An 18,533-nucleotide genomic window follows, 5' to 3' on the forward strand; every position below is an offset into this window, starting at 1 on the left:
GTTAATTGGTCTGCACTGCTTTAACCAAACTAATTGACTTTTTCTGGATTTAATGAGTAGCTCGATTCATCAAAACACCTACAGAAACCTTCATCTGGAATGTCCTTAATTGGTCAGGGTGCTCACAGAACAGTTAGAGCGCTCATTTGCATAGAATTATGAGATCTCATAATTACAAAATCAATATTATGATGTACAATATATCACGCATGCTTAAAGAGCTAACTTAATCTAATACATGAACATAAATACACATATACATGCACAATTTGCCAAATACCTTACATATATACGCTCACTGTACCTCACATAAAGATATGTACCTACATATTTACATATATACCTGGAACTTACCAGTAGTCCAAAATTGCTTTACCTTTATTAATAATCTTTTAATATACATTGAAAGGTAGGAACGTTCTCTTGTGAAGCTGCCAATTTTGGAGATACTTTCTTGGACATAATGCACACATACTTACACTAACCTTTACAGAAACATTACTTATATATACATACCATGTACATATCTCCCAGTGCCGATCCTGAGGCAAATACTTAAATTGACAAATAGAGAGGAACACAGTGGTCCAGCTTCCACTAACCATTCTGCTCTCCTGCAGAACAATAAATACACCATCAAAAATCAAACCTGTTTTTTAACTGATGATAGGATTCCAGTATCATTATACATCCAAATATGTGAATGTGTACTGTGTACATAATAGTCTAATGTAAGATATGCAGTCTATGTATACCTACAGTATATACTGTACTATATGCATCCTTTAGAACTCCTACTTACTGATGTGTATATATACTGAGATATACATATACCCAGTAGGTAGGAGTTATAACAGTTAAGACATTACCTTGAAGAACATAAATTATGAATAAGTAATCCATGTGTGGTGCTGAGCAGGTCGTGCTGTACTTGCACATTGTTCTGCTGAAATGGACCAGCACTGAAAAAATGCTCAGTGCGCATGAAACCATATACTGCTAAAGGTCTGCAATCTGTTCTTCTCCCATGAAAACATCTATGTTGTTGCCTCACAGTCTGTAGAACATTGGATGTGCGTCATGAGTAGGTGGGTGTGCATGTGTGTGGGTGGGAGAAGCACTGTTGACATATGTCTGTTTCAGTACTTCACACTATCTAGAATGAGCCTCAGAGTAGTGCTTTACAGTTGCTCAGTATTAGCAGGACTGTTTACACACATACACACACACACACACACACACACAGAGACACACACACATATAAATGTGTCTAAAACAGATCCACATCATGTTCCGTGTGGCGCTCACCTCTGTTGGGCCATCCCACTGAGCGTATTACCGCACAGCATACATAATCATCTTAGAGCTTCATAAAATAGCAAGTGACAGCTCATGGAATTAAAGCGGAGATTACAGATTACCCCTCCACTCTACAAAACATCACATGCTGCCCACGAAGCTGCTAAACGACGCCTCGGCCAGAGCTGTAGCGCAGCAGAATCTTCTGTAATAAGAGGGGCACCTGTAATTGCTGTTTGTATACTGTGTGAATAACTGACCTCCAGGTTGCATAGCTTAATGTCATTCAGTGTTATCAGAGTCCATTATCCGTAATTACGTCCTAGTGATTCCATTTTTATAGATTTTTGAAAGCACATATTCGTTGTTTTTGGACAAAATAAAATCACTTTAGGCCTTTACTGGGAATAAAACACAGACATACCCCAGATGAAGTCATATTTGGTTCAGAGTCAAGATCCTGATATACAGTGGCATGCAAAATCGGCAGCCGGGGTCTCAAGAGAGCACAAGTGGCCTTGCTTTCTCTAGGGTGGGTAGATGGCGATGACCTGAACAGAGGAGCCATGAAAAGAAAACCATTCCTGCATCCTCACCACAAACTTCAGAGTCAGAAGGAACACCAAAACAAGTCTGATGCATTTTTAAAAGTTAAAAGAATATCATAGCAGAATTTCATGGAAAGAACACCTCTCTAACTGTTAAACTATTAGGCTGTTGGCAGTGAGTTGATCATGATTTGGGTTTGTGTTGCAGCCAGTGGCACAGGCAACATTACACTGGTAGTAGGGAAGATTGAATTCACTTAAATACCAGCACATTCTGGAAGGAAATGTCAGTCTTTGAGTAAAAAAGATGAAGATGACCGTAGGATAATGATCCTAAATATATCTCAAAAAATGAGGAGTAAGCCTTGGCCCTCACAGTCCTCCAATCTCAAAAAATCTGTAAAATCTGATGTCTCACAGAACTAGAAGCCCTTTGCAAGGACGAATGAAAAACCTTCTTAACAAGAATGCAAAGACTGTTGGCTGGCTAGAAAGGGTGTTTAACAATGGAAATAAATAGGTAATTTTGCTTAAAATATTTAAGAAACGTCCCTTAACCTATTGGATATCAGATCATCTTTTCCTATTCAGAGTAACGTCACAGAAATTGTCACTATGGTTGACCACATTTTGCATGTCACTGTACATGTAGATACAGTTTTCCTTCATATAGCTGTATAGATCAGACATAACCTCTATAGAGAGTTATGAAGGCTGATTCCAACAAATGTCAGTTGTCATAACATTAAAATGTAGCCTGTATGGCAACTGATATTATTTGGAATACTTCTATATGGATAAATATTTATGTAGGTATGTGTTAGTCGTCATGGAAGGCTTACCGTATGTACACACTGTCCCTTAGTAAATCTAACAGTTCTATATAGAACAATGACAACTCAAACAGACTCTCCCCCCCCACGCAAACCACGTTGTCAACACATCCTTTTTGCTAAGTAGGTAGATGTCATATAACCCTTTAGTAAAGTGTTCTCCTCTATGATTGAGAACATCTTTAGAAAAGGGTGGTTCTAGTGACAAAAAGGGTTCCACTGTTGTTACAAGAAGTGTGTATTACATCATATTTTAGACAAAAGATCTCATGACAATCTCAGGCTTGCTCTCTATGCAATGTTCTCTTCAGGAGCTCCCGTGTCCGTTCTTCGCTGCTTATGTAATCTCCATACTGGAGTCTGCTGTGTATGTCACGTCCCATTGATCGCCTTCCACCCCCTATTCTAATCCATAAATCTACATTTGGCTGGAGTAGCCCGCCTTACATAAACTATAGGGGGGTATTCGGCAAGTGTGCTGCTTTTTTCCCTTCGCTGTTTACTCAACGTCTCCGATGTGTTCTCGAGGAGTTGCCACAGCAACTGAGCAGCACGCTCTTTGATGTTGTGAAATGTCAAACGTTCTCAGTGAGAAGCAGACGAATCATCTGCTCTTAAATGGGCTGCAGAGCTTGATCAATGCCTTCTATGCATTTCGTTCTGTTCATTGCTTTGCGTGGTGCGAAAGCAGCGACCCGTAAATGAATCTGTGCGTTTAGAGTCCACTCTTCATCATTTTCTCAAGATCTGAATGGAAATATATATGAGCATCCCACTGCAAATCAGTTTGCCTTATAGTAACTGCGTTTGGAGGTGCGTATATATTTTCATACATCCATTCCACATACATCCTTACATCGTACGCCACACACAGACCTTTACCTTGAAGTTCATTGACAGAATTTTACAGATCAGATTACATTTTAGCAAAACAATTCATAGACCAGTAGATCCTCTAAGTTCAGTAAAACACATCTTATTTTAGCATTATATTCTTAAACATGACATTACGTAATACAGCTCCTCAGGACTGGTAAGAAGATGACCTCTGCAACAAGCCTTGGTATGAAAATGTCTTGTTACAATATCAGTAAACAAAATGATCACAGTTTTGCTTATTATCTGAAAACGGTCTCAACTAACCATAGCAAATGAATAAATATACACAGCTCCTCAGTTCTGATACAACAGCTAACAGAGACCTGTGCTGACCAACATCACACCAGGGGTCATACTTCAGCGTTCTTTCACTCAGTGTGATTGTAGCCGGTTAGGGTGTCTGTTAGCTGATGTAACAGAACTGTCAGATAGTGTTCTCCTCCAAGCGTGTTCAGCTGTCCAAGGACATTGCATCAACAGAAGCTTAGTAACCTGCAGTTGAGCTTTATTATTTTCACCTTCCCAGCAGTGCTAGCATTGCATCATGTAATAGGGGAGTTCTAGCTAGTGGAAGGAAACTAAACTGGGGAGAAAATTGAATCTTCACCATGTTTGTCCTGCTGATGAGTGCTTATCTATTCTCCTTGTAGGATCATCCGTGTGTACAGAGGCAAAAAGAGCTTTGGGTTCACTCTCAGAGGCCATGCCCCTGTGTGGGTTGATTCTGTCATTCCAGGTATGTACAGTCTTATGTTCTTACAGAGGTTTGAGCCAGACAGCTGTAGACATTAAGTAAACACACAGATGTGTGTAAATAGTTGGGCAGGATTAAGCTCAATATAAAATCAATAAATTATTTTGTTTTTTTAGCCCATCTGTGGCATAAATAATGTAAGTCAGCCAAGTGTAAGTTTATTTCCAGCTACACAAAATCAGTCGGCAGTATTTTCATGAACACACTGTGATGTTATTAACTCTCAAACGTGAGCCATCCTGGCCAAAGCCTAGAGGATCTGGAAACAATAGTGAAAGAGGATGGAGTGGATCGTGGTGTTGCTATGGCCAGTGTTGGGTACATTGTGTATGGAAGTGTGGACGATTGTCTGTGTGGGGCTGGAGAGGGGGAGGTAAGTGTGTGAGTGTGTGTATGACGATATTCGCCCACTTCAGGCCTGGGCAGAGGCTAGTTAGCACTGACTCAGCCGGGCCATGTGGGGCTGCTTATGGAAATATGGTAGGCGTCCAGTATCGTGATGAAAGATTTTTTTGGTCACTAGACTGGCTGTCTTCATTTGTTTGTAAATGGCTTCACGGGATTATGAAAAGATGACACTAGAAAGGGGGTCATATTTTACTATTGGTGGTACACAGCATGGGACAATAGACAATATATTGACAGTGTGAGAAATTAATGAGATTTTCCTCTATCTTTTCCTGTGGTAAACAAAAGTCTGCCAAACCCAACAAATGCGGTGTGTCCTTAGGCAAGTCTGTTAACTCCCCAGCCATTTTTGCAACGCCGCTGGGCAGTTATTTCCAGTCATATGAGACCATGCTTCTGTCTCTATGAATAGGGAGAGAGCAAATTACTGGAAACTGCAGGTCAAATTACCGGTACTAAATCACCAATGAAGTCTTACAAAAACCTCATGAGTAGTTTGAGAGTTTGGTATGATTTGGTATTCGGCTTATTCTGGATAATGCGCTTCAGCAGATCTCCGCATTGAGAGAGGGGTGTCCACCACTTGTTGCATAACCACCGAGCTGATTGCCTCAAGGGCGGAACTTTATCGGTAAACAGACGCCAATGTTAAGAGAACTCCCATTGATATTTCAACCATTTGGCTGGCCTCCTCATTTTTAATGTCTCTAATGCGGGATCCTCTGCATTACAAGGCAGTTGTGTAACAACTATGGTTACTCAAAATGGCTGCATCAGCATTCAGCTCTGTAGAGAAGCTTATTTTTCTCAAGTCAAAATCATGTCTATTTGTCTATTTACTAAAAAAAGCAGGTTGAGAGATATTTGGGCATGAGATTGGTGTAGCCGATCCAGGCTTTTCTAATAGATCGGGTATTGGCTTTTTATGCCTGATCCAGTTATGATCGTTAGCTTTGTTGTAGCAGGCTAATGTATTTATTTTTAAAATGTGGTACTACTGGTTCATTTATTTTCTCTAAATATCATAAATATATACTAATTGTGGTCATATTTTTGTCTTATTGCCCACCCCTATGAGACAGTTTAATGTTTGCTCAGCTTTTAGATTACTAATTCAGCTCACCTAGGGCTAAAAAGCAGCATTAGGCAAGATAATGACCTCTGAATTCTGTTAGAACTGTAGCCGTAATGTGTGCGCTGGCCGGTGCAGCAGGTTAACTGTGTGTATATCTGACAGCATGCTGTGCGCTGTTTGTGCCAGAATAGATGCTTTACTCATTATATCCTTTCCCACTCCAGATAGCCCTGCGGAGGAGTGTGGTCTTAAACCAGGAGATCGCATTCTGTTTCTCAATGGCCTGGATATGAGGTGAGCTCTTCAGTGTGTTCCCTCTAGTCTCTTTTGTTTTGAGCTGCAGCGAGACGCTACTTCAGCAGAGAGCACGAGTAGGTAAGCAGTGGAACACTCAAGGTTGTATGTTATCATGGATAACATCACAGCTGGGATTATGTTGGTTAACTGTTAAAACAAAGCATATATGCATTAATATGCACACAGACACAGACAGAAAAATAGACAGACACACAGACAGAAAAATAGACAGACAGACAAAAAAGAAAGACAGACAGAAAAATAGATAGACAGACAGAAAAATAGACAATCAGACGTAAACGAAAGAAAGATGGACACACCGACAGACAGACAGATAGATAAACAGACAGACAGAAAAATAGATAGATAGAAAGACAGACAGACAGAAGTATACAGACAGTCAGACAGAAAAGAAAGACAGACAAATAGATAGATAGTCAGACAGACATAAATATAGATAGATAGAAAGACAGACAGACAGAAGTATACAGACAGTCAGACAGAAAAGAAAGACAGACAGACAGATAGATTGATAAACAGACAAAGACAGACAGAAAATAGATAGATAGAAAGACAGAAAAACAGAAGTATAGACAGACAGTCAGACAGAAAAGAAAGATAGTCAGACAGACAGTAAGACAGACAGACAGTCAGTCAGACAGACAGAAATATAGATAGACAGTCGGACAAAAAATAAAGACAGACAGATAGATAGATAGATAGATGCCATAGCAACCACATAGGAAAAACCATAGATTACACCATAGTGATACACATAGCAACAGCCTAGCAACTGCCTGGAGGTGGGAACTACTTAAGCTTCTCAGCCATGGTGTATTTTCTTCAGTTCGGTAGTATGATATCTTTGCTGTCATACAAAAACCTTGTATCTTCATTTATGGTCATTTTGACATGATGTGAATCTGAATTTCATGAGGAATGGACAAATAGAAATGGCTCCAAAAATATTTTGCATTGGCTTTTATTGAAAGCAAAGAGGGTTTTTTCCCTTCTCCTGTATAGTTGCCACTTTAGAGATAAAATGATTTAGTGTGGTCTGCTCACATAATGTTGAAAACTTTCAGTATTTAAATAAATCAATCAAATAAAATGTGTTTTAGGCTGAAGTCTGACTACCGTGTGTGGTTTCAGTCTCATCCAGTCAGTGGCCTGGTGACCAAGCCTGATAATGAGCTGCTGTCAGTGCTGGGGTGATAGTTCTGTGCATAGAAAATGAATATTTCAGTGACAGAGTACAAATTTCATGAGACTCTGACACACTCCGCTGCTGCCCGTGGAAACAGCAAATGTGTCAAGGGTGTGCTCTTCACAGTTATTGTTTGACTGGGCAGAATAGTCTGATTGGAAAGTATGAGCAACAACCAGTGGGAGCAGAAATAATGTATGCAGTATCTCAGAGCTGGAATCAATGAGGTTTGATTCTGAGCCTGTGTTTTAAATCAATAATACATTGTCTTTCTTCAGTACATCTTCAGAGCATACTGTATGGCATACTGTATGAGGTTTTCCTACTACAGGTTACTAAAGGTTGTCACATGTTTTCCATAACACTTCCACAGAGATTTAAATTAGGCAGCCTGCTGTGCGCTGGGTGGCTTTGGGAAGTAATGGCCTAGAGAGTAAACATTTAGTAATTCATACTGAGCTACTTTGCTTTATGCAACAGGAAGGAGGGGTGGTGCACTGATGGCTATGCAGAAAATAAACAGTTACATCTTGAAGTTTAACCCGGACTTGGACTTTACATCTTTTTGCACCCCGATCTGTTGATTTTCTCAGGCAGTAATGTAGGCTCTGAATGGAGCTGAGTACTTCTAACAGAAGCCAGTAGGCAGCTGCTGAATTCTGTGTACGACCATTTAAAATACAGGAAATAGTAAATAACACAAATTCTATAATGCAAATTCTGAACTAAAGTTGTCTTTGGAAGTTACACTCATCATAGAAATATGACTAGACAGAATGTCATGGTATCTCCCTTAGCGAGTTACACCTTGACCAGATGCTTTCGGTTGCCATCAACAAGCTTCTGGCAGAATTCTGGTTATTTGACTGGATATTTGACCGCTCACCCTGGCACTGAATTGGTGGAATTCAATTAGGTTAGTTGTTTTTTTGGCACAGGCCTGACTTTTAAGCACAGGAAGTGAAATGTTACCCTGCTTTATCCACTCCACAACAACCTTGGAGTGCTGAAACACCCAATTATGTCCACGTTTCAACCGTCTAGCTGGTGGTTGCTTTAATGCTAAATAATTCTGAGGAAGTCCTCCTTCTTCATTATTCCATCCAGTTCAATGTGCAATGTACCAGTTCTACTGGCAGCAAAACGCAGAGCCCCAGAGCATGATGCTACCACCACCACGCTTAACAGTTAGAACAATGTTCTACCGGCTGAAAAGCCACCAGCTGTAATCAGTCATGATCACTAACAGGAAGTAAAGAGATCTTGGCCTTGGCAAGTTGAATGACAGTGGAACTTTCAGTATCACTAATTTAATATTTTTTAAAAATTGAAAGGTGTGCACCAAATTCTTGTTTATTTTCCATAATAAATGTATGTTGTCACTCATTCAGCCTGAGAAAACGAACAGAATCAAAGAAATCACTGAAAGCCCAATAAGCTCAGGTTTTCTGGTATCCATGGTGATCAGATGGAGCCATTAAAGTAGCACAGCACCTTTAGCATTAGCGCCTATTATTTTCAGTGGGATGTGCTCAGTTGTGCCCCATCTTTGCTTCCAGCACCAACTGTTTGTGCCTGTAATTTTCAGATCAGAGTTAACTTGTGTCAACAATGCTAATAGTCTGATGGCACCATCTTTAGCTTTGTGGCCATGACAACAGCAAAGTGACAGAATTGGCACTCATGCAGGAGCAGGGATGTAAAACCCATGAGAAGAGTCAAATTGAACAGAATTACAGAAAAACATTTATGAAAAAACATGAAAAAATGTTTTTTGGCAGCAGACAGGCTTGATATCATTTGCTAATGTCATGTTGTATGTCTTGGTGTATGTTCAGGAACTGCTCCCATGAGAAAGTGGTGTCCATGTTGCAAGGCAGTGGCGCCAATCCAACCCTGGTCGTAGAGGAGGGTCCGGCAGTGTACCCTTCATCGGATTCTGAGCCAGAGGAGACCCCCCCAATGCCCCGCTCGCGCTCGCCCGCTCTGAGCTCCCTGCAGTGGGTCGCAGAGATCCTGCCCCCCAGCATCCGTGTGCATGGACGCACCTTCAGCCAGCAGCTCGAGCACCTCCTCACCCTGCAGGAGAGATACACCATCTGCAAAGCCCTGGAGACCTTCTTCCAGCACAGGTTACTGCAGTCATGCTCTCCTGCTGTCTGTTCCCATGTATCACCTGACGCAATGCTGCACACATACAGACACACTGCTTCCACTCTGGTATTTTAAGAATATGGCTACAGGGATATACATCTGCGGGGTCCGGCCGATACATTGTTTGGCTGTTAATAATGTTCTATGGGTTTATCAGTGGCGTCGGCTGTAATGGAGAGAGAGCTCTAATCTGAAGACTGATGTTAATGTTTGAGTCCTTTTCCAGGGTTTACAGTGAATGCAGCTGCTTGCTTCTATTTATTACAGCAAAATATATAAACACAAACACCATCATGGTTAAAATCACAACATGGAAAATAATGGAAATAATTTTTCTTTAGGGAAATATAGAAAAATAAATTATGTGAAGAGAGCAAATAAAAGCTATACTGCAAAAAAAAATGGCATTATATTAAATTTAATGTAAAGAAAATAATGAAATATAATTTAACCTGTTTCTAAATTTAGCCTGTTGTTAGAATTTAGTACTTAGTAGTTATTTAATTTCTGGTACTTCTAGTTTTCTATTGGTGAATAATGTATTTTTCATATCTAATTATTTTAAAGACTAAGATAAAATAAGTAAAAATATCTATCTTATAAAAATCATCTTATAATATTTTTACAACAATCTGATAAAGAGAAAATAGTACATATGAATTTTTTTATGCTTTTTACTTTTTGACATAATTCGAATCAGCAGTTGTTCCTAACATAATTTTTTAAATCTAAATTTCATGACAAATAAACCAATAGAAATGCTTTAAAATGAGTTTGTATTAGCTTAGCTTATACAAACTTCCATTGAAAGTCAAGTAAGTTTTTTCCTTATCCTGTAAAGTTGCAATTTTTTAATTTCTGCTTTTACCCATTTTCTCCACAATTTGGGTCACCAATTACCCAACTCATACATATTCTCCACCATCACATGCAATGCCCCTGATACTGAAAGGATGAAGACCAACACACGCCTCCCCTGACACATGTGCATCCAGGCTCTTTTTCTGAACTGCCGCCAAAGCAACGCGCTCACAGGAAAGTGCTGTGTACCCGGCTCTGACGCATCGGCCAGCAGGCACTGGAGTGAAGTGGGGAGAAAGTGCCATCTACCCACTCTGGAGAGAGCAAGGCCAATTGTGCTCTCCTGGGGCCTTAGCTGCCGATGGATACCAGCATGACCAGATTTCAAACTAGCGATCCTCTGGACATATCAGGGCTCTGACAGTGGTGATATTTGATCAGCTAGATCAAACCATAGAGTTCATTGCCTAAACTATCTTTTTTTTGTTAGTCAATAAAATACTGTTTTTAATTAAACTAAATGATATCAGCCAGTGGTATTACCTATTAGGTTAGGTTCGCTGTATCAAGATTGTCTTTATGTGCCTTTGTTAATATTGTAATAGTTTTGTTAATAAATAGGACTGACTACTCTGAAAATAACTGACAGCTCAGAAACAACTAAGTGTATTCAGTATTTTTTGTGATCCAGGCCTTTGACAGTTATAAACAACTCACATTTTTGCACCTTTCTGAAACGCTAATTAAGGATTTTTCATACAGTAGCTATATACACCAGTTATTAAATGCTGAAAGCAGAGCTAATTAACACTCACTAAGACTAACCATGCCTTCAGCACACATCTCAATGCAAAGCGTTTCCCTCGGTCTGAAACGTGTCTTTAGCTTCACGGCTGTGAAGGCAATGTGCAAAAACGTTCAAAAATAGCTTCAGCTCCGGGCACAAATAGATGCGCAGCGACAATATGGATCAATCTGCGTGGGTTCTTTTGGATTTCTTAGAATAGCTCAGCTACAGTGGGAGTGTGTACATAGAGTGCCCTCAAATAATTTCTCTGAAATGCCTTCCCCACCTGTCTGACTCGCAGGAATGTGGACACACTCATTGTGGATGTGTTTCCTGTGCTGGACACCCCGGCCAAGCAGCTGATCTGGGAGTTCATCTACCAGCTTCTGACTTATGAGGAGCAGGAGCGCTGCAAGAGCAAGATCTCCCGGTTCCTGGGCTTCAAGGGAGCAGGTGTGCAGATTTCTGCCTCATTTCCGTTCAGAAATCGGTATGTGTGGGTTTAGGCGAATGCTCGTTATTAGGTGTGAATGCGGTGGCATGCAAAGGTCTGGGCACCCATGGTCAGTATTTTACTTTTGAGATAAACTTCTAAGAGGCATAAAGATGAAACCTTCTTTGTAACATTTTCTGTAAGATTAGTGAGTTATTTTTGTGTTGTACAATCTAAGAATGAAAAAGGAAAGGAGCACCATGCTAAAGTTTAAGCACACCAATGGATTCGAGCTCTCAGATAATGTTTACCAAGTTCAGAGACCTTAATCAGCTTGTTAGGGCTATGACTTGTTATGAAATCATTAGGAAAAGCTAGGTGATGAAAATTTCAAAGCTTTATAAATACTCAGACTCCTCAATCCATCTGCAATTATGGGATCATCTGAGCAGCTGCCTAGAACTCTGATAATTAAAATAATTGATGCCCACAAAGCAGGCGAAGGCTTTAAGAAGACACAGGTAGCAGCTTTCTCAGTTCATAGTGCAGAGAGAACTGCTCGTAGGATTGCTAGGAAGGAAAATCAAAATCCCTGTTTGACTGCAAAAGATATTCAGGAAGGTTTAGCAGACTCTGGAGTGATAGTGCACTGTTCTACTGTGCAGCAACACCTGCAGTAATGGGACCTTCAGGCATTCAGACGTTTCAGACAGTCTGGTGGACAAAAAGTTTCAGACCAAAGAACTCCTTCACCTAGTTCAATCCTGTGGCAAGGAGTCCAAAACAGATTAAATTGGGACTTTGTAAAAGTTCCTTTAGCCACATTCATGTTCTTAGTGTGTTTTTTATGGCTATTTTGATTTGCATTGAATCAATCCGTAAAAAATAAAGTTGAATATAAGGTTGGAGATTTAGACCCTTTATTATACTGATATCCGAAAAGAATTTCTCACACACAAGCACGTATGTCTTGGTATGTTTTGGGTGTCTTTAAAGGGATGAATCTATCCTTATTTTGCTGGAAAACCACACAAAATTACTTGATATGCCAGCAACACAATGTACACCTCTCACCAAGTTATGGAGTGGGTTGAAGAGTGAAGAAGTTCAGAAGTTCGTGATGTCATGGCAACACACTCACTAGATTTCAAACACATTGGCAACTTGAGGCAGTGTTGCAATTCATCTAGACCGTTTTATTATATTGCATTGTGAGGCAGCCATCAAGGCCAGAGAAGGACCTACGGAGTGCTGATTGATGCTCTCTTTATGCATAAATCTGTCAACCTTACAAAAGCAGCATTTGACTGCTTATTTCACATCGCTGTTTTTGTGTTCAATACTCATTTGCTATGTGTGTGCTTTTGTAGCAGAACCTGAACTAGGGCCAGAAAATCACAGACGGAGCAGCTCCATGAGGGTGACTGGGACATCCCACAGAAACAGCATGAGAGAGCGAAGCTCAGATGACTGCATCATCGGCACTCATCTAGGAATGGGTAATTTCATACATTAGGTGGCAACTGTTCAATAGTAATACTAATGCTGAGGTTCAAATTAGCTGTAATTCCTGTTTTTGGTACCTGCTCAGCCCGTCATGAACCATTCCTTCACTCTTATAGAGCCTTAAACAACCATGCAAGCCATGTTGGATTGGTTGTTTATGGCTGGATAACACTTCTGCCGTAGGCTTGTGTTGCTCTGTCTGTTTATAAGTCCACCAGCCTAACCATCAAAAGGAGCTCCAGTCAGCTATTGATGGGTCCCTCATGATCATATATCGCTGCTGTTGTATCAGTAACCTCGTAACTCCAATTTGTTGGGCTCTATTTTTTTGGAAATTACTTGCTTCTCCTGTTAAGTCACCAGTCTGGAGATACAAGGTTTTGTCATGACAGCAAGGATTTGCTTTTTTGGGGAGAAGGGGAAGATTGTCAGCTTGCTTTGGGCTGCCATGTGCTGGACAGTGCTCTTTCTCCACCTTAGGAACTTTCACAGAGCCTCCAACTCCAGGAGAAAGGCAGTGTGGGGACGGGACCTCCTTCCCAGAGTCCCCTGATTTGAAACATGTGGGTACCATTCAGCACTTGTGTAGCACCTCTTACACTTTCACCATTGCTTTTACTCAGTCATGCCATTTGTCATCTAATCACACCCCCCCAAAAAAAACCTGTAGATATCAGGAGTGTACACAGAGTTGGAGAACACATATGCGGGGAAGAACAGCAAGCCTCTACAGAGTCACTCTACACCGGGGACCGAGAGCATGGGCCACGCTGAGAGCCATGCACTCACTCGCTCCTTCACACACACAGGTACACTCGTAATTCTATCTGGAGTCTCTGCAATCAAACAGATTGGTGTTGTTTGATAAGGTAACCTACAGGGCGATCATAGCCTTGCTCAAGCTAGATTAGGCTCACCTGAAGAGGTTCTGAAACTTGTATGGGTTTCTACTGGCTGATTCGTCTTTTCTGTTAAGCTGACAGTATGAATATTGGCCTGAATGATCTGAAAGTTCTGATCCTAATGGTCCTAATTACCAACTTTTTGTTTCTGAGACCTCCCCCTGACTGCAATAGACCTTTATTACAGTCACTGCGTCATCACATCCAGCTCTGATTGCTAGTGTTCTATATCATTTAAACACTTGCTGGTTTGCACCCTCCTTTTAAAAAATCTTCATTGGGCTTTGGTGCAACCAACAGGAAGGCAGTTAACATGTCTGGAAGTACACAGTGCAACAGTTCTGAACATTTGTTCGTTGTGTGACCCTGCACGTCTACCGCAGCACGCTTTTTGCCACTAAAAAGTCTTTCCCTGTACAGCGCAATACTAATGAGGGGGTAGGGATACAGTTCTTCTTACCTACTCACTTCTGTTCTCTTGTCGATTGAAGTATCCTGCCGGCTTTACTTGGTAGCAGACACATATTGGATTGAAATGACTTCTCAGTAATTAATTAAATTACAGAACCTCCTTAGGTAAACCTTAATCAGATTGAACAGGGCTTATGACTCTGATACCACATTATACTGCAAGCAAAGGTAACTGCCAGTAAGTTTACTTCCATAATTAAACTCATATGCGCTTGCTTGACATAGAATGTTTTAAGTCATTACGTGTAGCTGGTTTTATCCCCTTTGCCTCCTTTTCATTTGTAGGATTTTCCAATGTTCTTCATCCTCCAATAGTTCAGCATGTTGTTTCTCACAGGAAACCGCAAATCAGGCCTATCTCTGTCCTGGAAGGAGCCCTTCCCCAGCCCTGAGCTTTACCAGCAGACTGTTCCTTCTCCAGGAAGCGTGGACTCAAACCCCTATGTCAGCTTAGACAGCCCCCCTGCCTCCCCTCAGCAACTGGATGAAGCCCCAAGCCCCTTGTCCCGTCGCAGGAAGCTGTTCACCTTCTCCAGGCCTCCCCGCAGCCGAGACACAGACAAGTTCTTAGATGCTCTGAGCGAACAGCTTGGCCACCGCGTCACCATTGTGGATGATTTTCTTGGAGGAGAGAATGACTATGAGGAGGTGTGTGAGTGTGTGTGAAGTTATTTTAGTTATTTTTTTAGCTTAAAAAAGGCTAAAAAATAAAATGTGGGTTGCTTGAGTTTCCTCCCTTTCAATAAGTGGTTTGATGTGAAATGAGAATGGTGACCTGGGTAGTTGTCAATCACCTGTCACTCATCTGCAACCCATCTGTTGTCCTTTTGCCAGATGAGTTTCCAGGATGACCAGGAGAACATGTCTCGTCAGCTGAGCAGCGCCAGCAGTGAAGATCACAGCAGCGACGACTCAACCTCTGTGACCTACTCTTCTGGATCTGACCACATCCCCCCTCCTCCCCAGAGCCCCCCGCCTCCACCCCCACCCCTCCAGTTCACAGACCCACCCTCTCCTATCTGCCTCACCCCACAGCACCTGCCCCAGCCACCCCCTGCCTTCCAGAACCACCCAATCATTGCCCCTCCCCCACCGCCACCCCCGTTTTTTTTTGTCCAGCCGGCCGACCCTGCACAAGGTGCTGCCTACCCGTGAAGAGACCAGGTTCCAGCACCCACAGCCCAGACAGCCTTCTCCTCAGCCTGTGGCTGTTCAGCCCACCCACCAGCTGCACCAGCCCAAAGCCCATCCCATCCTGCAGTCCAAGACACACACGTCACCACAGCCATTACGCACATCACCCCGCCCCCCACTGAGGCACCAGGCCCAGTCCATCTACCAGAGCCAGCCAAGCTCTGCCCTTAGAAGCTCACCAATCCAGCCCAAAGCCCAGAGCCACTCCCCCCAGCCTCCACATAAGGTCTATGAGAGCACCTTCTCCAACAAGATACCACCCCCACCACCGCCACCACCACTGCCCCCACCCTGTGACCCCCCACCGCTTCCCAAAGCCAGCCTTCAAGCTTCCGACACCAACCACATGAGTGTGAAGAGACTGCGCTGGGAACAGGTCGAGAATTCTGAGGGCACAATCTGGGGCCAGGTTAGTTAGTATGATAGACGCTACTTTTCAAATCAATCATTTTATAATAATATTGTTCAGTAACGAGATGACCTATCAGTACTGGATACCTGAATCAGGTTGATACTTTTAGATACTCGTAAAGAGCTTGAATTAACAACAGCTCATTTCGGGCTCTAGTGGTCCAGCAGACCAAGGCGCTGGTTTGCAGGTTAGAATCATGGGTTATGCTGCCTGCCATCAGCAGCCGGAGCCTAAGAGAGCACAATTGGCCTTGTTCTCTGCTGGTGGGTAGGTGGCTTGCTCACTCTTCTTACATCATATCAGTGTTCTGGTGGCCGGCGCTGGTGTCTGTTAGCCGATGCTTCAGAGCTGGGTACCTGGCTCGGCAGCAGTGGTGGCTGGTTGTGCGTGTGTCGGAGGAGGCAACAGCTCATTGTACAATTTAGTTATGAAAAATATCAATATATATGTAAAAGAAAAAGTGTTTATATAACTATACAATATAGACTGAAATATTATAATCTAATCATCAAAGTTCTAACTTCAGTTGTTAGGTTATAAATATACTGTAATTATCTATTTTTATGTTGTAAGGTCTGAGGTATCTGCTTCAAGGGCTGATCACCAACTTTGAAATGGGACATTCAGCATAATCAACGTCCAGTGCTATACAGCTTTTTCAATCAAATCTACTGCACTGCATCATTTTGGACACATCTTGTGTGATTTATCCTACAAATCATATGACGTTTTTGGAAATTAGCTCCATGTTACTTTCACTTTCAGTCAAAGACCACCTTTCATTTCCTAAATATCTAGTCAAACCATCCATTAAGTAACAGTTCCTAGCAGTTGTTGCTCACAAGATTAGATTTTAGACATTCCCATTGCAGAAGGAAGTTGAAAGTCCAAAGGAAAATAAGTAGGTGAACAAGACGTTCCAAACCTCTCTTCCAAAGAGTCCAAAATATTGTTAAAAAAAACACTGTATTTAGTGAGCCCACCATTTGCCCTTATTACACCTTCTATTGTTATCAGGAGACTCATTTTCTGTCAGTTTCAGCTGCACCTTCCAAGTTCAGTCTTAAAACCTTTTGGAGCCTTTTCTGCTTCTCGTCATCCAAATTATCCCAAACGCATCTGGACTTTGAGGCTGTCAGTCTGTTGCTTTTAGGAACATCAGCAGCTTTGACCAGATGTTTTCTTTTTCCTGTCCTGTTTTGTGTTACTGAAAACTGTTATTTCAGACTTCTGATTAGTAGTATATCAGTCATAACATGACCAAAACATAACCAAGGATCGGATCATTAGAATCATTAGGATCGGAAATTGATTGATCTAATCTGTTTCCAGCTTGGAGATGACCCTGATTACGGTAAACTGAGTGACATGGTGAAATACCTCGATCTGGAGCTGCACTTCGGCACGCAAAGGAGCTCCAGTAAGTTCTGCCTCCATTAATGTCCTGATACTGGCATCCATGTTGTAGCCCTGCCATCATCATTTAACAAATCCTCTTTGTTTGGTTACATGTTGTGACGGTGGTTTTCCTGTTTTGTAACCTGCTCACTTGTACTTGAAGCACATGTCTCATGGGTTGTCTGTGTTTGTGCTTTTACAGCTCATGATGAGTATACCATCACTCATTGGAGTCCTTTCAGTCTCTCCGTTCCCATCATCCTCCCCTCATTCACTGGCACCTCAGAATCTTTCTTTATTCTCTCGAGCCTCCATTTATTGTCTCCACTGCTGGTGCCAGGAGAACTGATCCTTACATAGTAATTAAATGTGTCAGTCTCTCTTCCAGAGCCCACCTTTCTGCCCGAGAGCTTTAAAAAGAAAGACGTGGTCGAGATTCTCTCTCATAAAAAGGCCTACAACGCTTGTGAGTATGAACTGGGGTTCCTTCCCAGAGGAATCGTCCGGGTTGTGCCCTAGACTGAGTCAGAAAATCAATAGAAAATACCTGTGGGTTTGCACTGTTCTTATGCGAGTGTCTTATGTAAGTCAGTGATGTGTGAGATGGAGAGAGGTATGCTTTCGAAGGGCTTAGTCACAGATACACTAGCTCTCGGCGACAGCAGCCGATTTGTAGTACATTACATGGCTGAAATTGCTATTGCTTCAAATGGCTCTTTGTGATTCCATAGAGGAACCAACTCCTTTCGATTCCATAAAGAACCATTTTTGATAAAAGATGTGGGGGTGTGTAAAAAAAAAAAACCCTTTTGAAGGGTTAAAGAATGTTTTTCACACTCACATGTCCCTTCACAAACATGGTTCTTTATCTAAGATCCATTTGAAGCGCCTTCATTTTGAAGGTGTAGATTAAAAACTGATAAACCTTTATATTTGTTATGTATTAATATATTAATTTAAAAACTTTCTCAGATAGTAATGCAGCAGTTTGGCAGTCATTTCATTTACACTGTTTTCTCCTTACCTAAGGCTTGTTTAGAATGCCATAGTTAACTAATGGTAGTTACCAAGTAATGGCAGTTTACACACCACCAGTTAGCATTGTGCAAACTGCATGCCTATATTGTCACATGCTTGCTTTAAACCACATTAAGGACACATGTCCTCCTCTGGTC

The 18,533-nt window shown here is 41.6% G+C and overlaps 1 protein-coding gene across 1 annotated transcript in view; it reads left to right on the top strand.

The window, feature by feature from the left end:
* grid2ipb (glutamate receptor, ionotropic, delta 2 (Grid2) interacting protein, b) overlaps nt 1-18,533 on the top strand; it is a 41,430-nt gene that overhangs the window by 15,556 nt on the left and 7,341 nt on the right. The window contains 12 exon segments of the mRNA XM_072668185.1: nt 4,210-4,295; nt 6,021-6,090; nt 9,139-9,432; nt 11,344-11,495; nt 12,849-12,974; nt 13,462-13,544; nt 13,652-13,790; nt 14,692-15,002; nt 15,189-15,452; nt 15,454-15,957; nt 17,293-17,380; nt 17,747-17,824. Coding sequence (XP_072524286.1) covers nt 4,210-4,295; nt 6,021-6,090; nt 9,139-9,432; nt 11,344-11,495; nt 12,849-12,974; nt 13,462-13,544; nt 13,652-13,790; nt 14,692-15,002; nt 15,189-15,452; nt 15,454-15,957; nt 17,293-17,380; nt 17,747-17,824 — 2,195 coding nt within the window.

Source organism: Salminus brasiliensis, chromosome 22, assembly GCF_030463535.1.
Source record: "Salminus brasiliensis chromosome 22, fSalBra1.hap2, whole genome shotgun sequence".
NCBI lineage: Eukaryota > Metazoa > Chordata > Actinopteri > Characiformes > Bryconidae > Salminus > Salminus brasiliensis.